At 44.0% G+C, this 24477-nt stretch overlaps 1 protein-coding gene across 1 annotated transcript in view; it reads right to left on the reverse strand.

Moving 5' to 3' along the window:
• csmd2 (CUB and Sushi multiple domains 2) overlaps positions 1–24477 on the reverse strand; it is a gene marked incomplete at both ends in the record, with an annotated part of 400982 nt that overhangs the window by 142324 nt on the left and 234181 nt on the right. The window contains 5 exons of the mRNA XM_083776184.1: positions 12408–12534; positions 19265–19456; positions 19832–19988; positions 20246–20415; positions 23545–23733. Coding sequence (XP_083632310.1) covers positions 12408–12534; positions 19265–19456; positions 19832–19988; positions 20246–20415; positions 23545–23733 — 835 coding nt within the window. The remainder of the gene's footprint in view (positions 1–12407; positions 12535–19264; positions 19457–19831; positions 19989–20245; positions 20416–23544; positions 23734–24477) is intronic.

A 24477-nucleotide genomic window follows, 5' to 3' on the forward strand; every position in this document is an offset into this window, starting at 1 on the left:
GGCTTAGACAGCTGTCTGCTTGCCTGGCTGGTGGTCCACTAGAGAACTGTCAAATTGAGTGTGCGTGGGTGCACGCGCACAACCCCACCCCACCCCAACCCACCCACACACACCCACACACACACACACACACACACACACACACACACACACACGCACGCACACGCACACACACGCACACGCATGTCCATAATAAATACATAAATAAATCTTAATGTTTCCATGGCGGGAGAATAACAATGAGGGACCTACAGATGGGAAGCCGACGGTATTCAATTATTGTTGGCATTCACCACTCAATATAAGAGCAGCATCTGTCAACAACAGACTGCAGGGTCCCCATTTAGACATTTTGGAGCAACATTCTGAGCAGGTTACACTTACAGCACAGTCTGGGAGAGTTACTTAAAAATACTGTATGTTAAACATGTGCCAATTCTGGAGACATGTTTAACATATTCAAAGCATTATACGAAATTGGTTCATGAATCCATTTGGAAACATTCCATGCCGAGAAACCATATTTCGTCCCACTTCTGGAGCTTTTAATTTGAACATGAGAAGGATAAAAAGGTGCATGCCCGGAATTCACCCCAGTTTGAAGACATACAGTAACCTTGGTGTGTCAATTTTGGGGCAAACATTCAGTGAAAATATTTGCAGTATAATCACGTCATGTAGGCTATAGTTAAACTAACAATAATGAAACGAGTGTTATACCAAAACATCTATTGAGGTGGAGGCTGATAAAGGCTGACACATAATAACTGTATCTATCCCCAAAAAACATACATACCACTATCCAAATGCAGTTCGCATTGCACAACAGGACAACACATTGACAAGACACCACATTGACTGGTGTATTGTGGAAATGTGCATAGACAAGGAGACACACAACAGTGACCTGTCTGACCACAGAGAGCACTGGTGGTTAGGTGGAAATAGCAGACAGGTGGACCATTACACAAGTTATGGGTGACCGGGTGCTGCCTCATGGTGCCTCTATACGCAGTGGTGGAATGTAACTAGAAGTACATTTACAACTGTACTCTACAATTTTGAGGAATTTTTACTTTAGTGGAGTATTTCCAGCTTTCCATATACTTATACTTCTACTCAGAGGCAAATATTATACTTTTTTACTACACTACAATTATTTGAAAACGTACAGTAGTAGTTACGTATAGTTACTATTTACTGTGTAGACAAAACATACATTTAAACTATTAAACTTGAAAATAGCCGATCTACAAGCTCACAACTTGTAGCTTGTATATCCGCTATTTTCAAAATATTTTTTTATGAATTGAACGTTATGATACCTTGTGGAATGGGACATTCTGCACATTGCACAATGAGTACTTTTATTTTTCATACCAATACTATCCTACTTGTAGTTACTCTACTCTTACTAGTTACTACTACTTTTAGTTTACTAGTTAAGTACATTTGGGACTCCGGATTTGTACTTGTAACAGTATTTGAGTATTTCCACATTGCAGCATTGGTACAAAAGGTGTATTACTTTTCCCACCAGTGCTTTTACAGTACGTGCATGGCTTTGTGCATGTGCCTTCAACTGGATCCTTGGTGGAATGACACAGGGGGGGAAAACAGTGTTGGTCAGCGGAACCGAGTAAGCGTGACTCAAACCGTTATGCTTACAGCACAGAAAGTAGAAAAATCCTCAGCAGAAAACACTATACTATCGATGTAAAAAGAAAAAAATGCTCTGTATAATTCCACACACCGACGACGGGGGAAAACCGGTCGCACTCAAGCATCACGAAACAGAATGACTTGTTGTGGGAGGAAATGGCATTAGATTATAGCATTAAGAGTATGGCCATCATCTAGGGATTAATAAACTCATCTACAATTTAACGTGATCCCCCTCGCTTCCCCCCTCTGTCTCCTTCTCCGTGAGGGGTTTACTGTAGCTAAACTAACATAGGAGGAAATATGCACATACTATTCGCACCATTCCTCTCCCTCTCCCCATGTACCGTATATGTTCTGCTGGGGCGTTGGGAGATGCAAAGAGAGTGCCACTCCCATGAAAGCATTAAAGCTTCGAGCCTATAGGCAAACGCGCGAACACAGACACACACACACACACACACGCGCGCGCGCACGCACGCACGCACACACACACACACACACACACACACACCAAACTCAGCTGACAGAGGAAATCATGGTTGCTTGATGAAATGTTGGTATTGATACCCACCACGGCCCCACCCCCTCTCTACAAAACCATGCCTTGAGCTATAGCTGACGCAGAGGAAACCCAACAGCCCACTGCTCTGTTGGCATCAGCAACAAGTCCCCGTCCTTTCTGCATAATTGGTGTCAGAATGCAACTCCCATACCGTCGGATGTTTGAGATGCGCCCGAGGCTACTCAACAACAGCATGCAGTGTGTGTGTGTGTGTGTGTGTGTGTGTGTGTGTGTGTGTGTGTGTGTGTGTGTGTGTGTGTGCACACATGTGTGTATTCTGTGTACATGACCTACTTGACAAGTCCTGCCGTGCAGCATGTGGATGAGCCGCGTATATAAAAATCCAAACAAACGTGGACAAGTGTGCACATGCATTCACCTACAATGGATACTCACAGCCACGTTCAAGTGCACAGAATGAATGCACAGAGAAAGAAACCCGGGGCCACAAACAGCTCTTCATCTTTTTTGAGAACAGCACAGACAGCATGTTTGTGTGGATGATTATGTACACATCATCTTAGAACTATAGCACAAACAGCTAATCCCATCCACAGCCTTATTATCCCCCTGCTTAGAGAGCGCTCCCCCAGGCCATTTCAAACAATCATTTGAAAGTTGAAGCCGATGGAATATTATTATTGTGAATCTAAAAACAATAGTGTCTCACAACACAAAACACACATATGTATTAACAGAATGTCCAGTATTTACAGTAGCTGGTGATAGTAAGTAGCAGTGTGTGTCATTTGTCCTGCCTGCAGGCGAACCCCCTTTTTTTTTTTTTTATCTGACCTTTAGTACTGACTCCACACAGTGTGTTGCCAGTGAAAGGCTCAGACTCTTGTATTCAGAGTCAGATTTAGCCTCAGGACCCAAAACTAACAAATATGTACACAATTCCATGCTGTATTGGAAAACATAAATAACAGTAAGTAATGCAGACGTTTAATAATAATTTAACTCTTTGTAAAAAAATTACCAAATGGACTTTCATTCCACACTCTCAAATAAGGGTCCATTTGGTACCAACTCCCCATCATTTAGCTGGGGACCACCTGGAGTCCCCTCAAGGACCACTGGTTGAGAACCACTGCTCTAGTGCAGTAAAACATGCAGTGTGCATTTAACTTGGAGTGATCTCAAATGAACATGGCAGATATTACCGTTTATTTTTATATCTTTTCTTCTTTCTCTGTACATCATGTCATTGCCAGAGCCCAGAACCAATTCATCATTCAGACAACGTTCTCAAATTCAGTTCAATAAATCAATTCCCAACATGCACGTTATGTAATGATTATCTAATGTTCTTTTTTCTTAAAAAAACTAACAAAATGATTCCCAGAAACAGCCTGACATGGGACCTGCAGTCGGAAGAGAAACTGCTCCCACTTCCTTCTTTTTGGCTGACTGGTGACATTCCAATAGTGCTTTGAAAATGCAGTAATATACTACTTTAATCACTGGATAACATTGTTTTCTTTCTCATTACTTGATCCACAGAAGTCATTTGTCATCATCATTACCATTTATTCAATTAAATATCTTCAGACATTAATCAATAGCCTTGATTCAAAGATGTTATTAATCAAACATATGCAATTAGTTATACTTCTTTAACACACTAATGTGATTCATGTAATTTATACCATTCATGCGAACAAAATAAATCATTTGATTTGATAATTAGATTAACTTCCTTGATAATTAGATTAACTTCCTTCTCTCACACAAACTAACTTCATGTCCTCTTTCACTACATCCATACATCTTCTCTTTGGTCTTCCTCTAGGCCTACTGCCTGGCAGTTCCAACCTCAACATCCTTCTACCGATATACACACTCCTCTGTACGTGTCCAAACCATCTCAGTCTGGCCTCTCTGGCACTGTCTCTCTGATGTACTCGTTCCTGATCCTATCCTCCTTGTTACTCCCAGAGAGAACCTCAACATTTTAGTCTCTGCTACCTCCAGCTCTACTTGCTGTCTTTTCCTCAGTGCAACCGTCTCTAAATATCACATAGCAGTTCTCGCCACCATCTTGTACACCTCCCCTTTCATGCTTGCCGATACCTTCCTATCACCCATCACACCTGCCACTTTTCTCCAGCCATTCCATCCTGCTTGCACTCATTTCTGCACCTCTTTTCCACACTCTCCATTTCTCTGGAATGTTGACCCCCAAGTACTTAAAGTCCTCCACCTTCTTCACGTCTACTCGTTCTAACCTCACCGTTCCACTTGGGTTCCTCTCATTCTCACACACGTATTCTCTCTAGCTGAATACCTCCATTCCTCTCCTTTCCAGGGCATATCTCCACCTCTCTAGATTTTCCTCTATCACTGCTCTCACTACAGATCATAATGTATAGTCTGCAAACAACATCATGGTCCATGGGGATTCCTATCTAACCTGATGAATTCCAGTCATGGCCAAAACGTTGTGCCACTATATGTCAGTGTTTAACCCATTTTGGGCTGGAACCCCTTTTGGTGTTTTAAACATTATGTTATAATTTAGCTATTTTTGAAAAATCATAAAAATGTGGCGCAAATCATTGAATATATATTCTTTCAAAGTGAATGTTTTTAACTCAGGTCTAAATGGGTAAATATAAATAAAAATCTGTGGAGCAGAGCTGTTGGTGCGGACTTTTATTTTACACAGATTCTTGTCTAACCTCGTCTGTCAGCCTGTCCATGACCATGGCGAACAAGAAGGGGCGGGGCTCAGTGCTGATCCTTGATGCAGACACACAATACCACAGTTCCTCTCTCGGCACCCTATCGTATGCTTTCTCCAGATCCACAAAGACACAATGCAGCATCCTGAACTTCTCTGTCAACATCCTCTCAAAGCAAATATTGCATCTGTCGTACTCCTTTCCTTGGCATGAAACCTGCTGCTCAGAAATGCTCACCTCTGCCCTTATAGTCTAGCTTCCACTACTCTTTCCCATAACTTCATTGTATATCAGCTTTATCTCTCTGTAGTTTCCACAACTCTGCACGTCACCCTAACCTTGTTCTGAACACTCCAGCACCAGCACACTTCTCCTTTCCTCAGGCATCCTTTCATTCTCTAAGATCCTGTAGAACGACCTAGTCAAAAATTCCACATGCCTTTCCACACTTCATTCTCTTCAATGCCTGTGTACTTGCTGTGCCTTTTTGTTGCAAATGTTAAATATTCAATACGTCAGTGTGTGTGTGTGTGTGTGTGTGTGTGTGTGTGTGCGCTCGCTGACAAGGAGTGAGGCAGTTTCTGGAATTTTCATGAGGAACAGGCAATTATACATGAGACGGCATCAACGCAGCACATGTTGGACTCCCGCACATCGTTTAAACCGTCAGAATTTAGAAAACCACATGATATAATGTTAGTCATTTACCAAATTGAGAGCCAGGGTGACAAAACTGAACTGAAGAATAGGAAAGAAGAGCGCAAGGGAGTAAGAGGAGTGATTAACGGAATCATACAGTTGAATAATGGAGAGAAAAGAAAAAATACTTATTCTGGTTGCTTTTCGTTTGAGACCTATATTCTATATTCTATAGCAAAACCGCCCCCGACACTCTTGGTGAGTGAAGGAGGGGCAGTTACAGTGGAAGGTGGAGAGAGAGAGAGAGAGAGAGAGAGAGAGAGAGAGAGAGAGAGAGAGAGGAATGGGGGTGTATTGAGAATAGATTGCTATTGGCAGTATAGTTGCAACCGCTCTGCATCTCTCTCTCCCTCTCTAAGATAAGACCAGTGGTTTTATGCTTATCTTGTACGTCTCTTTCACCAGCCAAAACCCAGTGGTGCCAATATCCACTAATCTGTGTGTACTTTGTCTCTCTCCCTGCTGCTTCTTTTCTCCTCTCTGTGTCATTGTGCAAGATCTGTAATGCAGGGCGGGCCCCTAATGCTACAGCAAGCTCTGTAAGTAACACAGACCCATAACATGCAAGCCTCAATGCTACAGCTATATCCGGAAAGAATCCCAGTTAAAGCTAGATCTGTTAACAGACCCGTAGAGCTTCACCTCACAGTTTCTGTTTCTGAAAGTAAAAATCCCATCCCTTTCCTCTGCAGAGGATTTCATTAAGACACAGACATACCTCAAGCCCCCCCACCCCCTTGTGCCGCACCCAACAGAATCAAATGTTTTATGGTCACGATTCACCATGGATTCTGCTTGGCTTGATTCCAGGCTTAAAATCCTTAATACAAGGATTTTCTGAAATGTCTATGTTGAACTGAATGGGATTTCTGTCGGTGGGAACTACACCGGCAAAAACAAAACATGGCCACCACTATTACCATCCACTGCTACACGCCAAGTACTGTGAATGAAAATAAGGTTCATATTAGTGTTTTACAGGGGAGAGAAAATAACAGGTTGACGTATAGTGCAGCGAAAATTGTTTTTTACACCCCAATGATTTAAAAATAATGTCTTTGTTTTGTAGAATGATACACATGCTCTTTTGCATCTGATCGCTCTCGTCTGGACTCGTTCCAGTTCTTAACAAGGCAAAATGGCCCCGGTGAATATCAGAGGAGTTACCGTGAAGAGACGAGAAGGAGCGGAGAAGGACGGGAAGCACATCCTCAGTTCTGTTTTGTATTCACTCTCAATTCAATCAATGTCTGTGTGTGTGTCAGAAACACTGTAATAGCTCCACAGTGCCTGCACCAAATCACTCCCACTTTTCACACATAATTTAGGTCTTCACGAAGCCCTTTTTTCGATTTGACACATTAATGATTAATAATTAATTTATTAGTGAATAAAAAATGTGAAAACGCACCAAGGGCGCAGTACCCCCCGCGACCACAAGGTGCGCAACGGGTAAGGGCTAGTGAATGGAAAGACTGAGTCCCTCTCATATGAATGTAAAGTATTGAGTCCTATAGGAACTGGGAAGAGATGGTGAACAACATTGTGCTGTTGTTCAGATCAGTGTGTTTGAGATTGCATGTTGCCCTTGCCCCCTTGACACTTAAGTATGCATGTTTGCATACTTAACCACTTGCAGACTTCACAGATGCTTCAATAGCATAACATTTGCTTTCATGGTGGTGAAATGTCTTTAAAACTCCTGCAAGTTGTCCCCCTTTCCAAAGACACCACATTCATGACTTGGAACCTTGCCGTTCTTGAGTAATGAACGGATAGATGTTGGTGCGTCATGCTAAGCTCGACACCATTTAATACATGAGGATGTGCGCCGCGTATACGGTGGTCCCTGAGGGAGTCTGCATCAGCTAGGAGGGCCAACGCTGCTTGTCAACACCGGGGAACACAACAATTAATGGACACGCTGGGAATAAATCAGTGTGCGTTTGTCATTGCAAAACCTACACCCGGACATCTGAATGGACCAGTGGGAAAAAAGAAAGAAAACTACACCCGAACATCTGAATGGGCCAGTGGGAAAAAATAAAGAAAACTACACCCGAACATCTGAATGGGCCAGTGGGAAGAAATAAAGAAAACTACACCCGAACATCTGAATGGGCCAGTGGGAAGAAATAAAGAAAACTACACCCGGACATCTGAATGGGCCAGTGGGAAGAAATAAAGAAAACTACACCCGGACATCTGAATGGGCCAGTGGGAAGAAATAAAGAAAACTACACCCGGACATCTGAATGGGCCAGTGGGAAGAAATAAAGAAAACTACACCGAACATCTGAATGGACCAGTGGGAAAAAATAAAGAAAACTACACCCGAACATCTGAATGGGCCAGTGGGAAGAAATAAAGAAAACTACACCCGGACATCTGAATGGACCAGTGGGAAGAAATAAAGAAAACTACACCCGGAGATCTGAATGGGCCAGTGGGAAGAAATAAAGAAAACTACACCCGGAGATCTGAATGGGCCAGTGGGAAGAAATAAAGAAAACTACACCCGGACATCTGAATGGACCAGTGGGAAGAAATAAAGAAAACTACACCCGGAGATCTGAATGGGCCAGTGGGAAAAAATAAAGAAAACTACACCCGAACATCTGAATGGACCAGTGGGAAAAAAGAAAGAAAACTACATCCGGACATCTGAATGGACCAGTGGGAAAAAAATAATATGTTGACGTGGTGGCTTTACCATTCAACTTCTGTTGTCAAAGCAGAGCCATTAAGAGACGTCAAACATCATCTCAGCATGGCACTGGCTTGATATTTTAAAATGGGCGGAAGATAAAAGCATGAAAGCAAAGGGATGCATTTATGTAATTATGTAAATGCGCAATTTGTCGGGTAGCACCGGCAAACACATAAGGCAGGCACACAGTGATAATGAGGGCACACAGTACATATACTGTAATTGTACATTCTGCTCTCATCACTTATAGTATGTACAGTTCATAAACAGAGCGCAAAACATCTCCTAATGGACACACACATAGCCTGAACTTGAACACACTGCACACTGTTAACAGCTATGTCAGCTTCATGATCATGTTCATCAAGTGAGGGTTTTCCAACATTTTCATGTCAAGGAACCACACATTGACACATGCATTTAGCCGCATACACCCATCTGAAATGATTTTGTGCCAAGATTTGTGATATGTTCGTGATTTTTATAAAATATAGCAGATCTACAGGCTCAAAACACCTTCCATTGCAATGCATTATGGGATTGTAAATCTGATATTTTCAAATAGCTAGACTAGTGGTTACACGATTCAAAGTGGGGTCACCGGATCTCTCTCGAAACACTTTTTTTTCTTACATAACTTAATTTAGCAGTCTCAGGTCAAGTTGTTCAAATGGCTCTTCTACTTTATAACTTGTTGACAAACCTTGACTCGTTATCACCGAACCCTCCCCCAGTTGCCACCATCCACAATATTGTCATATCTGCGCTCTTTCAAATCCATACTGGAATCCTTCAATTAATCCTCTTATTTCTCTGGTGAGTGGGCGCCGCGGTACAGTACAGTATAGAGTAAGGCATTCAATGTCGTTTGGCATGACTCCTGTTCGCTCACACATGCTCAACACAGTGATTAGCGCGCTAGCTTTGGGGTACGGCGTTTGGGAGACAAGCGGCCCCTGACCTAATGCATTGTAAATGCCTTCTCAATAATGGATGCTGTTGGTTGCGATCAAAGCTATATATGTGACATATACAGTATGTGACACAACCTACACAAGGATGCCAGGGACCCAGACGTGAAGTGAAGTCACTAATGAAGCTATGATCACTGCAGAGGTCTGGTGCTGTTAAGCCTGATTTATACTTTGTTGCACAACGGCGTCGCACACCTAAAAACTAGCAGACCTACATGCTCACAATGTGCACCAACGCATCCCACTGCATGTGGGATTGCCTTGTAGGGCTGTTATTGTCAGCGTGCGACACTGTTGTGCGTCAGAGCATCAAATAAGCTTACGGCGACATGCAAATGCGCAATTTGTCGGGTAGCTCCGGCAAACACATAAGGCAGGCACACAGTGATAATGAGGGCACACAGTACACGCATGTGTGTAGACACCCACACACAAACGTGTCATCGTGCACACACGCGCGCGTGCAGTATGGAAGGCATATGCAGTGTAATATGTAACATGAATCTACATAATGTCCATGATGAAGAACAAAGCAATCTGCAGCAGCCAAGCTTGAATCCCACACACAGACACAGTATGCACATGGACACAAGACTCCCTAGTGCCATGCTGGTGACTGTGAGCCCCCGCAATAATACTCAATGTGAGCTGTTCGAAAGGGGCCGAAAACACCGTTGCCATGCCACCCATCCATGACCTCGGTTTAGTGAGGAGAGGAATACACCTTTTGGATATTTTTGAGAATAAAAAGGCCTATTCAGCGATTGACCTGGCTTGTAATTCATTTTCATTGAGAGAAAAAGCGAGCGGGCGGGCGGGCAGGCAGGCCGAAATAGGGAGACGGCAGGAATCTGACAGGCGAAACGACAAGCTGGCACACTCCCGTGAAACTGCTACGTCCACGCTCGTCTCGCTCAACACGCCCCGCCATGTAACGACAGTTGAAATGTGTTGAGCGTTTTCCACGGTATGCAGCGTTCACACGAGCAGCACGGCGGATCCAAGCGAGAACGCCGAGGGCCGTTGTGTGGCTCCCCATCTGAAAAGCCCCCCTTATCTCAGAACCCTGTTCAGTGCTAGTGTTCCTGATAGTGTCACATTGTACATGTAGGCGTCTGACAGAACTCACACATCCATCCTTATAGTGGTGTGAATGATAAGGCGTTCATTCATATTGTTCATTCATTGTTCATACTATTGCACTGTTTAAGAAGAGGTTTAAATATACTTTGCTTATGAGCTACAGAGAAGAAGAAGGGGGGGGGGGGGGGGGGGGGTTTGAGGGTACATTATGGTTCCACTTAGTGCTAAAATAAATAGACAAACAGGTAGGCCTATATAAAGGGAACCTTGACATATTCATGTTTATTTTTAAATTGTATAAATAGGTGTAGAACCAGATAAGCTTAGGCTTCATACTACTCCTTTTCGAACAATTGTATTTAGTTTTGCCTTTTTTTCTTTTAATGTATTATTGTATATTTTGTATTTTTATGGTATTTAAAAGAGTTAGAAATAAACAAACATTCATTTATTCATAAGTGTTAGCCAAGAGGCCGGGATCCATTTGCAGCGATCAAGAGGGATTCATCACACGATGAACTTGGCCTATAAAGTTTGAAGGGCATATGGAAGAGTGTATATTGCGTGTGTGTGTGTGTGTGTGTGTGTGTGTGTGTGTGTGTGTGTGTGTGTGTGTGTGTGTGCGCGCGTGTGTGTGTGTGTGTGTGTGCGCGTGGCAGTGGGCACAGGCGGGTGTGTGGCGTTGCGGTGTCATTGGTGGGCAGAGGTGAGCTGAAGTGAGCAGCTTGGTAAACAGCCCAATTATGATAACTTCTCGCCAATTAAGGGCACTCTCGCCACCTGCCAGACTTCATGCAAAATTACACTGGCAAAATGCGCCGACATTACCTGGGACACCCGTATGAGCGAGGAAGGGAGTGGATGGATGGGGTCACTCGCAGAGCGAGTACACACACACACAGGTGGGCAGGCAGGGCACGCACGTGCGCGCACACACACAGGCCAATAAGTATCACTGACTCACTTTGGTCGTTGAAAGCTGAAACGCTTTGAAACCCCTGAACCAACTTTGCCCAACTCCAGGCTTTTAGTAAATGGTAAATGGTGCATTTATATAGCGCATTTATCCAGGGCGCTTTACATAGATTGTGCATTACATTCACCCATTCTCACACACATTCGTACGCCGATGGCAGCAGAAACCATGCAAGGCACCAACCAGCACATCAGGACCAATTTGGGGGTCAGTGTCTTGCTCAAGGACACTTCGACACTAACTCTGGGGGAGCCCGGGTTCGAACTGGCAACCTTGCTGTTACCATCCAGCCACTTACCCCTGAGCCACCGCCGCCCATTAGTGAATGAATGAATGAATGAATGAATGCATTAATGAATGAATGCATTAATGAATGCCATGGTTTCATAATAAATGCTGCTGCAAATTGACCATATTCACACAGGAGACATTTTGCTCATACCAAACAAAACAAAAACAGAAACAGAATGAATACTGGCCAAACACTAGAACCCTGTCACAATAGGCCAATATGTGGTGACAGTAGGCAACGAGACGCATTGTGAGCTTGTAGATCAACTATGTCTGGTGAATAGATTTGGTGTAGAGGGAGAAAATGAGGGAACATAAGGATAAACCACCGTTGGTCAAGTAAGTTGAAAGGGTTTATCTGTATCTCTGCTGTTGGGAAGAAACCACCTAACTCCCAAATGTACATTTTTCAAGAAATGAAAAATATACAACATGTTTCAGGAAAACAAAGCAATACTGCCTCATCAAAATTGGTGCTGAGACTTTATATATTGTCAACTACTTGCATGAGAGGGGGAGAGGTGGAGGAGTTAGTTGCTTTAGCAGACAGTTTGAGGGTCCACTGGGGTTAAGGTTTTGTCCGAAGCACTTTGTACTACTTTTCATTGGTTCAAAAACACAAATACACAAAGGGTGTTCAATACAATATAGCACTGATTCATGAAAATAATAATAATAATAATAATAAAACCTCGGCAGCAACAAATTATACAAAACAATAAAAGCATGTAAAAGCACATACATGAGTGTGTGGACAAACCTGATGGTGCTGCCAGGGGCCGCCTCGATGGTCCACACGCAGTGTAGGTTGTGTTCATACGGAGCCGGGTAGCCCGGGGAGAGGATACGCCCACTGGGCTCATCCTGGGTGCTGCCACCACACTCAGCTGCATGGGAGAGAGACAACACAACACAGTGAGAGAGAGGAGGGATGAGAGAGATTCATCCTGGGTGCTGCCACCACACTCAGCTGCATGGGAGAGAGACAACACAACACAGTGAGAGAGAGGAGGGATGAGAGAGATTCATCCTGGGTGCTGCCACCACACTCAGCTGCATGGGAGAGAGACAACACAGTGAGAGAGAGGAGGGATATGAGAAAGAGAGAGAGAGAGAGGCCAGATTCCAATACCCCAAATCTCGGCCACTCGCTCACTCACACTAGATCACTCCAGCATGACGGTGTTAAGCCCTACACACACCGTCTGCGAACGCCGCGCGTCAAAACAGCCGCCTCCGTTATTTTCAATAAACCTATCCCACACTGGCTCCGTCCGACGCGCGCTGACACCTCGCCTGACGCTCCGATACGCCACTGTTCTATTTTCCAGGCGTTGCCGTGCCGCGTCACTGCGCACCTGGTGTGTGTTGGGCGTTATGGTGAAATTGGTGACCTACCGAAATATGTGACTTATGTGTGCAGGACTTACTTACATAGGTCTATAAATATGTGGCCTAAATACAGCTATTGAACTATAGATGTACATTCGGACACTGACATTATGTGATTGTCTACATGATTGTCACATATTTCAGCAGGCCACCAATTTCACCGTAACGCCACCATGCTGGAGTGATCGAGTATCAACCATGTCAGTCACGCAATGCATTTCGTCATCTTGTGACGTCAATGATAGCAGGCAGAAGATAATGATGTCGATACGATTGCTGTGTGTGTAATGTGTATGCGTAGAGAGAGAATGATGCGTGCACGTGGGAGTGCTTCCGCGCCTGCGTGCATGCGTGTGTATCTCCTCTCGATTAAGCTAACGCGTTCCACACTATGAAACATCCCGTCTCCTGTGAATTCTGATGCAGGCCATGTTGTGTTATGAGAAAAGAGCTCATCTGGTACCAACAGCACTCAGGTTTACACAAACAGCGTTTTATGACAAGAAGAGAGATTATACCTTGACTGATGTGACAGGGATATTAAAGTTTAGCTTGAGCCATCAATCAAAGGGGAACATACTGTATTGTAGACGTGCATGTGTGCGTGCGTGCATGCGTGCGTGTGTGTGTGTGTGCCTGCGTGCGTGCGACATAGTGGCATGCTATATAGGGGTTGTAATTCTGGTGAGGCTAGCTATGGCCAGTGCATTCTAAGGGTCACGGTGATGGACAATACATCATACCAGGGGAATGGCTTGTCTTGTCACGTTGTCAAGAATACAAATCACTTGCTTGTCACTGGTGAGGGGGCGTGTGTGTGTGTGTGTGTGCATGTGTGTGTGTGTGTGTGTTTAACAATAAGGGTCTGTAGATATGACAGTTCTAGTTTCATGGATCAACAAGCAGAGAATCCCCTAATGCCAAATTCCAATGAGCTTGGTCGCACAACAAGCGACGTGAAGACACACATCTCACACACACGTCACACACGCAGTCACAAACACATACACAATGCACACACAGAGAGACAGAGAGAGAGAGAGAGAGAGAGAGAGTGAGAACAATGCAGTTGGACAGAAATAATGGAGAAAAGAAATGTGCAGGGACACAAGCAGAAAATTCTGTCCTCGATTTGAACATTTTAGGGAACATCTGTCGGGAAGCAGACTCCACTTTGAGGACTCCAGAAAGAGAATGGAGGTACAAACATGGGGATGAATGCATGCCTTTATACTATTCTGCCACGAATATGTGGAACGGCCTAGCTACCACCGGCCATAAAACCTTTTGACTCCCTATCCTCATTCAAAACCATTGCATGTCTTACAGTATGTCTTTCATGTCTTGATGAATTGAATACATACAATGGAAACGAGGATTTTTTGTTTCAGCCGATCTACAAGCTCACAATGCGTCAACTCGCAACACATTGTGAGCTTGTAGATCACCATAGATGTCCTTTTCAAAATATTTTTTATACCTTAGTAAACTTGAAACGGGTCATTCTGCACAATGCATACGTTACATTTTGGTACTTTTTGATACCAATACGTACTTTTACTCATGTACATTTTGAATACAGGACTTGTACTACTTGTGACGGATTACATCTACATTGCCGTATGAATAAATTTAACTCTTGAGAGCGTATAAGATGAAACCCGTACGGGTCCATTTGGTTTCATCTTACGCTCTCAAGAGTTAAAGATCTATAAGGGTCTATTTGGTTACCAACTCTCCGTCATTTAGCTGCATGTAATGGGGACTCTCAAGGACCACTGGTGGTCCCCGGACGGACTACTGGTTGAAAACCACTGACCTATGAGACAGACACTGTGTCCCTATCCATCTGATAAACATCTATTTATTTATACATTCTGCCTCTCTTACTTGTCCTATTTTAACCCCTCTACCGCCCCCCCAAACCCCCCCCACCCCCGAGCTCTCTCGCACGAACGCATGCATACACACACACACACACACACACACACACTCATGCATTATGCATTTAGACAGCAATAATCAACAGAGCTGCCCTCTGATAGTTTCTGCTGTCAAAGCATAAAGCGCCCGAGCGCGCACACACACACACACACACACACACACACACACACACACACACACACACACACACACACACACACACACACACACACACACACACACACACACACACACACACACACACACACACACACACACACACACACACACACACACAAAACAAAGCCAAGGGGCCTTTCACAAACAGAGAATGTATGACAGAGTGAAGTTGTGATACAGTACACGTGATAAGATTGATTTCCCTTCTTCCTTTTCCTTCCTCCATTTTACACGTGCACACACACACACACACACACACACACGCACGCGCAATGTTCGGAGGTCTTTGCTGGTTATCCGGTGATCCCAATTGGAACATTGGCACTTTCTAGAGCAAGCTGGCTTCATTTTAGCTTGCTAGCATTGACGCTAATTATTACCATCTAAGATGGCCACCCAATCCGGACGTGTATCCAGCGTGCAACACACTAAAACGAAGTACATCCGGGTCGGCAGTCTAGCGTTGGCCAGGTGGCAGTCAACTTCCAAAATCCAAACAATGAATTCAAAAACAAATTCAAAAGCACATTTGAAAACAAATGTTTAAGTAGTGAAAATTGCTGCTCTGCTAGCAATATTTTCACTAGCTTGCAGGGTCCCATGGGGAGACATCACATTTCTCTTTTGGGTCTTGAGCTAAAACAAAAGGTTTGGGGAGCAGTGCTGTTTAACTCTATTCCACACTTAATATGGGTCTCTCCGCGAGCATCCAGGGTTCAGCCTCGGGGCCTGAGTGAAGGCTGATGTACACCTAGTCATACGACGGAGTATAGGCTACATACGTCAATTGGCTATTTTCGGTGCTTAACTACGTTCACTCCACTGGTTCTGTTGTGTTGTATTCACTGCTTTGCCTCAATGACGCAGAAATGGTGCTTTAAAAAACATTTAACACGCATGTGTCGTCGTCCCCCCACCCCACCCCACCCCACCCCTCTCTCAGGCAAGTTGCCTCAGAAGAAGGGCTTCTGTTATTTACAATGCAGGGAAAACATACACAGGCTTAACACCGGCAGCAGGCAATACCACCGCTTCTCGCTGGAGAAAGAGGGGTTTTTGTTGCTTTGCGTAAGGACCTTGTTGTTGTTTTCATGAGGCGGGAGGGAGACGGGCGTCTGGAGTAAAAAAAAAAGGAAACTAAATAAACTCCTGCAACCTCTAGGTATAAGTGGCAGCTCCCTTGATGCTTCTGAAGCGCTGCACTCGCCCCTTCGTTGCTCGTTCCTACAAAGAGACACATCTCCTCCCATACTGTGCTGTGTATGAGCTGTTTGTTAAGCATCCAGCAGAAAGGGAGCACGGCGAGGGCAAGTGTGTTCCCATTTTCCCCCTGACTGTTGTTTATTCCACTATGTAAAATTACCTGTCAGAGGGGGGTGTGGGGCGATGTGAAGCAGGTGCCAAGTGCTTTTATTGTAATGGCCCGGTGCGGTGTCAGAAACACACCAGGCATGCTGCCTCGCCTCTGCCCCGCACGCAGCGTTCCTGAGTCTGAGAGGATGGGCTTTGTCCCAGCAGTGGTAAAAGTAGCCTATACTCAGTTACACATTAAATGTGTCAATACTGCAATGCAGAAATACTCTGCTACGTAAGTAAAAGTCCGGTATTCAAAATATATAGTATAAAAGCATTGGTATCAAAATGTAGCCTATACTCAAAGCGCCAAAAGCAGAAAGTATATGCAGAAAAAGCCTAAAATGTATAAAAGAAATCATTTGAAAAAACAAATTGAAATAAGTAACTAGTAAATAATGTTTTTAAAAAGTACAAAATAAGAGTAGAAGTAACAGCATTGAAAATACCCCTGAAAAGTAAAAGATACCTCAAAATTGTACTTGAGCACATGCAGCACTTGAGTAAATGGTTACTTTACACCACTACAAACACAGCAGGCTGCCGTCTCATTTCCGCACTGCCCGCAGCGTTTCTGAGTTTGAGAGAATGGCGTCATCCAATAGCCTGGGAGGAACTCAGAAATATGTGATTGTGACTCCACACAAGCAGTGTGAGTGTGTGTGCGTGTGTGTGTGCATGCGTGTGTGTGAGAGAGAGAAGATGTGTAGGATGGTTGTGGTGCTTAAAGCAGTGACTTTGTGGGCAGCTTCTACCGTAAATGGAAAAGATTATAAAATCATGACACATACTAACATCGCTTGTCAAACTCGTGTTGTGTAGGCATTTGTGAGTGCGAGTGTGTGAGTCAATGTGTGCGCGCACGAGCGGGCGAGTGCGTGGAGTGAAAACCCTGGCATCAGCTCCTTTTCCGTAAAACGTAGATCCTCCGCTGTAACGTTAGCTCTTTGTCCTCCGTTGGCCATGCAGGAAGAGGGGACGAACAACAACTAGGTGCCCCCTGTATAGCTGACATGGCGAAGAAGTCTTATTTTAGAATTGGGGGCATTTGCAGCCGTGATGTGATACAGATGTGAGGATCTAAAAAAGACACGGCAGCTTGATGTTATTTTGACACCAAATTCAGATTTTAGTTTTAGTCACAGTCTCTTGAATAGTTTTAATTTAGTTTTAGTCACATTTTAGTCACCTGGAATGTTTTGGTGTATAAGTCTCATCTATAGAGCGTCGCAGTCCCGTCCCCTTTCAGAACGACGAGTGGCCCAGGAAATAATTCTCCATTAATTTGCTCCATAGGCTTTTCAAAAAGTATTTATATAAAGACGGTTACGCCGCGGACAAAGCCAACTCGGATTGTGACAAATCATGACAACAAAATGTTTTGGGCCGATCAAATAATTATAAGAAGAAAAACAAAGTGTTATTTGTGTAATAGTGTTATCAAATTATTTGATCGGCCAAAAATAGTGTTGTCATGATTTGTTACGATCCAAGTTGGCTTTGTCCGCCACGTAACCATCTTTATATACATACTTTTTGAAAAGCCTATGGAGAAAATGAATGGGCCACTCGTCGTTCTGAACGCCGTAACGTGAAGCCATATTGGCTGCATATTCTGAACGCTGCAACGTGAAGCCGTATTGGCTGCATATTCTGAACGCCGCAACGTGAAGCCGTATTGGCTGCATATTCTGAACGCCGCAACATGAAGCCGTGAGCATGAGGCAGAGGCAGAGGCACACAAACTGATCATAGCTGTTCATAAACGAGAGCAATTCTGACTGAGTCATTCTTCTTTCTATTTAGTAGTGACTGTAGCTGCCCACAGCCAAGTCGGCGATCAGAGAAACACACCTGCTCTACATCCAGGCATTAGAAATAAACACCAAAGTTCTGCTACTGTAAGACCCATTGGTGAGAAATGTTCTCGCTGTCAAATGGATGCATGGAAAAATAACCACACATCAAAAGAAAACAAGGAACACACACAGCTTCTTGGACCTGTTTGGGCCCGGCCCGGGCCAAGTGTTCTTGCTCACTCACATTGTCCAAAGTTTACACACTTTGACAGATCCTAGAAACTAGGTCGTGTAGTCCCCCTTGCTCAGCTGCATGTGGTTTAGTTCAGCAGTTCACCAACCACTACATTTGCTACTGATGAAATGCATGAGGCAGATCAGATAAGACAAGAGGGCATGCAGTGACATAACATAGATTAACACAATGTAGCGCAACGTAACTAATATACCACAACATAACCTACCGTTATGTATCGTTATACCATCGTAGCGTGACATAATGCAGCGTGGTGACATGACTTAGCATGTCATGTCTCAGTTTGACATAATTACCAGTAAGACGCCTGGGGGCGAGAAGAGGTCGCCATATATGGAGAGAGTTTTAAATTAAAACCGCTATACAAAGGGTATTTATTGAATGTCATATAATAAATTATTATATTCTAATTATTTAGAATCGAAGGTTTTATGGTCATGATTCACCAGGATCCTGGATGGCTGGATTCTAGGCTTAAAATAATTGATATAAATAATTTTGTAAATCTCTATGGGAAAAATTAATGGCCGATTTTTCAGTGGGTCCAGAAAACCACGCCCACTGCTCTATTGGAATGCAACATAATCCAAAGTAGCGGTAATGCTACTGTATACATGTCACGCGCCTTAAAGCAAAGAGCTATTGGCAATTCCAACTCTTTATTTTACCATGACCACTGTTGACTGTTCAAGGGTTATAGGGTCAAAGACTTACCCATACAGAGAGGCAGGGGGCTGTCCCAGACCCTGCGCTCGCCCCTCAGACACGTCAGCACCTCGGGGCCCCTCAGGGTGTAGCCGGGGTCACAGCTGTACGATACGGTGCTCCCCGCAAAATGACCCTTGTCCTCCCGCTTGTAACCGAACTGAGGGACCCCCGGGTCCTCGCACTTCACCAGCTCAAAACCTGCCGGAGGACAGGAAGGAGGAGGGGGAGGAGGAAATACGATCAATAGGTGAGGGATGAAGGGCAGGAATGAAAACAAAGCTACAGGGGCAGATAAGAGGAGAGAAGAAGAATCATGAGTGATTGCATATTGGCAAAAAGAGAGAGAGAGAAAAAAACTCTGAGAGATGGGTATACTGTAGCTTCCAGGCTACCGGAGCAGAGTATGTATTCAACATGAACATCTCAACACTGGTCCCTGCTCAGAGTCTGCACAGGCTTTTCCACAGGGCTTTGTTATCACCTGCAGGGTCAAAGTGGCCTAGTGGGGGTTTCGATTATGTGCCGTGTGCGTGCGTGCGTGCTTGCGTGCGTGCGCGATGTGTGGCCACTCACTGTTGAAGTGCAGTTCAAAGCCCTTGCTGGTGTTGTCTGCGTTGCTGATGAACTCCAGCCACATGGAGCTGGATGTGGTGTTGAGGATGCTGTCCAGCATCTCACTGCCTGTGAACGCTCCCAGGAGACGGGCCTGGCTGCTGCTGCCGTCAAACACCTGCATAGCAACACGTGAGGGGAGAGAGAGAGAGAGATAGACAACCAGAGAAGAATGGTTTAGAAAAAGAGCTAGACAGATCATGCGTCTACTAGTACAAACCCAACACAAACACACACTGTAGTGTTGTTTGAACCTATTTAAGGAAAATATGTCCCAAGTGGCCTCGTGGCTGGAACTAACTCTGAGTCTGCAATGGATGCTCAGAGTTGCACGTGCTGCGCGCGCACACACACGCACGCACACGTGTCTTTTACCTTCAGCATGTCGTCCTCTTCCAGCCTGAAGTCTCGTGCACGGAGCTGGATGCCTTTGCCAGGCTGCGTCTGGATGGAGTAGATGCACTCGTGGTTGTTGCCGTAGTAACCAGGGTAGTTGGGCGAGAGCAGAACCCCTTGCATGCCAGTCACGGACGAGCCACACTCGGCTAGTAAGAGAGAGAGAGAGAGAGAGAGAGAGAGAGAGAGAGAGAGAGAGGGTGGTGGAGAGAGAAGAGAACATGTCAATCGCTATATGCTTGAATCCAACATCAAAGGTGTATTTATTCACACTCGTATGCTGAGGTGGTTGAGGAGGCGATAATATGGGCTGAAATGTGACCATTGCCGACTGCATTAAGACACCGCCGCCCGCCACTGCGACTGTCTGCACTAATTACACCACACTCTGAATGAAATGCACTAATTACACCACACTCTGAATGAAATTAGCTGTCATTTCAACTCTATTTGCATTAGCGCATTAGAAAAACAGCAAGAAGAGGGGGAGGGAGGGAGGGAGGGGGATTGGAACCCAAATATGTCCAGAATTTTAACTTGCGCCTTCATGAAGCATATGAAGGGTGATGATGGGAACTGATGATGGGAACGTCAGATGGGGATGAAAAATGAAGTTTGAATATAAGCCACAGAAAAACAACTGCACGGAGAGAGAGAGAGAGAGAGAGAGAGAGAGAGAGACTAACGCAGTAACAAAATGTATCGTCACTGTCAACCGAGGAAGATTTGAATTTATCTGGAGGCCAAATAGACTGAGCAAAAAAAAAAAAAGCCGTATTCCATAAAGCTGAGAAGAAGAAGAAGAAGAAAGCAGCCTCGGAGAAATAAATGTATTTCGGTTCTGAAATTGCTTGACCTACTTTCCACACATCTATAAACTTTGAACACAAAAACAAAGAATGTAAGCGACATACTTCTTGTCTGCATATAAGGAACACAGTGTGACTGATATGTGTGCGTGCGTGCGTTTGTGTGTGTGCATGTGTGTGCGTGTGTGTGTGTGTGTGCGTGTGTGTGTTTGTGTCTGGACACTAAAAAGTTAACTCTCGCTACTCTACTCTACTGTAAGAGAAATCCCTTTGACCAGCCCTTGACCCCTGACTGCTGTGAAGGCACACCTGAAGGCAGTGCGTTCGTCAGACAGCCATCAGCACATGTATGTTTGACCTTTGTTTAGTGTTAGTGCAAGCGTGAGCGTTGCTCAGTGCTAACACAACAACATGGAACCTCCCTAATCTCTGCCCGAGGAACTATCCCCACTGGAACTATCCCCACTGGCGAGCTCCACCAGTGTTAAAAAATAATGTTATTATTTTGTATCACAAAAGTAGCTACAACTCAATATGTTTTATGTACATTGTTGACAGTATATATATATACAGCATATATATATATATATATATATATATATATATATAGAGAGAGAGAGAGAGAGAGAGAGAGAGAGAGAGAGAGAGAGAGAGACAGAGAGACGGAAAGAGATGGCGAGAGTAATTGCAACAATGTTTGCCTATAGGTCTCTTAGCTGTAGTTCACGCATCCAGTTTGAAATATACTGTAATTATATTGTAAGTATACTGTAATTATATTGTAAGTATACTGTAATTAAATTGTAAGTAGTTATATGATTTCATCCAGTTTGAAGTATACTGTAATTATATTGTAAGTAGTTATATGCTTTACATCCAGTTTGAAGTATACTGTAATTATATTGTAAGTAGTTATATGCTTTACATCCAGTTTGAAGTATACTGTAATTATATTGTAAGTAGTTATATGATTTCATCCAGTTTGAAGTATACTGTAATTATATTGTAAGTAGTTATATGCTTTCATCCAGTTTGAAGTATACTGTAATTATATTGTAAGTAGTTATATGCTTTCATCCAGTTTGAAGTATACTATAATTTATTGTAAGTAGTTATATGCTTTCATCCAGTTTGAAGTATACTGTAATTATATTGTAAGTAGTTATATGCTTTCATCCAGTTTGAAGTATACTGTAATTATATTGTAAGTAGTTATATGCTTTCATCCAGTTTGAAGTATACTGTAATTATATTGTAAGTAGTTATATGCTTTCGAAGTATAGTCAATTACTTGTTAACTTCGGAATTCACTGACAAACAAGCTTTGTAAGAAGAAAATAAAGATGTTGACTCAGACACGCTGATAATGTTAGACTGTGTTAAAAACCACACCTCCTCACAGAGGAGGACAAGCATGAAGGTCAACCATTGTCATAGCGTAAACACTCCGTCTTTACACCAATACCCTAATGCAGCCATTACCATTACGAGTCCACGTCTCATAAAATTAGCACACAGATCAAAATCTACGACTTCTGGACACATCGTTCCCCCGCCCGCCTGAGTCTCGCCCCGGGAAAGTGAATCGATCGAAGTAGAACATATTTCATTTCCTTTAAGCCATCTTTCGTTTTAAAACAACCCCTTTCTCTCTTGCCCTTGACTTTGGGCAAAGTAAAAAAGGCTCTCTCTGATCTACCCTCCACCCTCCCTCCAAACCTCTCCCCACCCCCATAGCCGTGAGCAAATAAAGCAACGTAGCGTGGCTAGATCATGAGCAGACAAGGAGGGTGAGGGTGCTCAAGGTCAACCACTCTGGGACGGACTCTATGGACGTGAAGCGAGCAGGATATGAGGAGGGTGTGAGTGTAACTGTCACTGTCGGCTGGAAACCTGGTATATGTTCAAAACTGTTACATTTCAGGGGATGGGAGAACAGAGAGAACAGAATCGGTGTTCCAATGGATTTAATAAACGTATTATTTAGTGACAAGCTCGTACTGTGTGGAGTGGCGGGCAATCATCTATCATACATTTTTGTATCCTCTAGTTTATTGGTCCTCTAGTTATGGGCTGTTTTTGTAGGCCTCAAGATCAGCTGCATTATACTTATAGTCACCAATGTACACAGTTTTTAAATGCACAATTATTATATAATTATTATTAAAAAAAAAGAATTCACTAGGTAGGCCTAGTTAAACAACTAGTCGACTAGTCGACTATTAAACTAGTAAACTAATAAAAATCACTAGAAGTGAAAGCCCTAGCATGTACAGTATGTACAGTATGTGGGTGCGGAGACACAATGATGATGCAGAGGAGAGTTTCACTGTACAGTATATGTACAGTATGTGGGTGCGGAGACACAATGATGATGCAGAGGAGAGTTTCCGTATATGAGGCGGCGGGGATGGGGTTTGGGGGGGGGTTTACTAAAGCCGAAAAAATTAAAAGCATGTGACCACCTACCCACACACCTTGGCAGAGGGGAGCTCCACACCCGCCTCCTGCCGCCCAGACACACCACGCGCAGCGGCCCCTCCAGACGGTAGCCCGGGAAGCAGGAGAATGTGAGGCCGTCCCCGACGCCATACAGCAGGCCCTTCCTGGTGCTGTACTGGGGGATGCCCGGGTCGTCGCACGGCTCCAGGTCGTACTCTGCAGTGGTGGGGGAAAAAAGTAGTAAAAGCATCAATACTGCTATATAGAAATATTCCGTTTACAAGTAAAAGTCCATCCGTTCAAAATGTACTTGAGTGAAAGTACAAAAGTACTAGCCTGGGTAAACCCCTCCCCCCTCGCCAGATTTGCATTCTGCCTGAGGGGTGAAATGTTGTCCAGCAGGGGGAGTGGGTTTACCCAGGCTACAAAAGTACTGGTTGTGGCATCATAATGTAGTACCAAAAGTACTATTATGCAGAATGTCCCATTTTCAAGTTTTCAAATGTATAAAAAATCTTTGATTTGATTTACTTGACTTTATTTCAAAGCACGAAAAACCATGATTTTCATAACATTGTCATACTTTGTAGTTTCTCTTCCTCTGACAGTAGGGCTGTGTGTCCATCCTAGCCTGGCTAATAAGCCAGACTCAAATCGATTCGGTCTGGCTTATTAGCCAGGCTATGTCCATCCACCAAAGTATTGGCCTGGCGCGGCCAGACTTCATCCGCCCCTAATGCATATGCATATGCCCCGAGGCACGCAGTGCAGCGCGGTGGTCTATTAGCATCGCAACGCGAGGCTACGAAAGTATGGTTTCTTATTCCCCGCTGAAAACGCAAGGCGCTCTCATCCAAACCATTCTTGAACAGCTGCCTAGTTACTGCACCTATCCACTTATCCACTCATGCGGGGCAAGTCCCTGCTTGTACTACCAATAGAAGTCAGTGACAAATTATG

This window comes from Protomyctophum parallelum, assembly GCF_964188405.1.
Source record: "Protomyctophum parallelum genome assembly, chromosome: 1".
Classification (NCBI taxonomy): domain Eukaryota; kingdom Metazoa; phylum Chordata; class Actinopteri; order Myctophiformes; family Myctophidae; genus Protomyctophum; species Protomyctophum parallelum.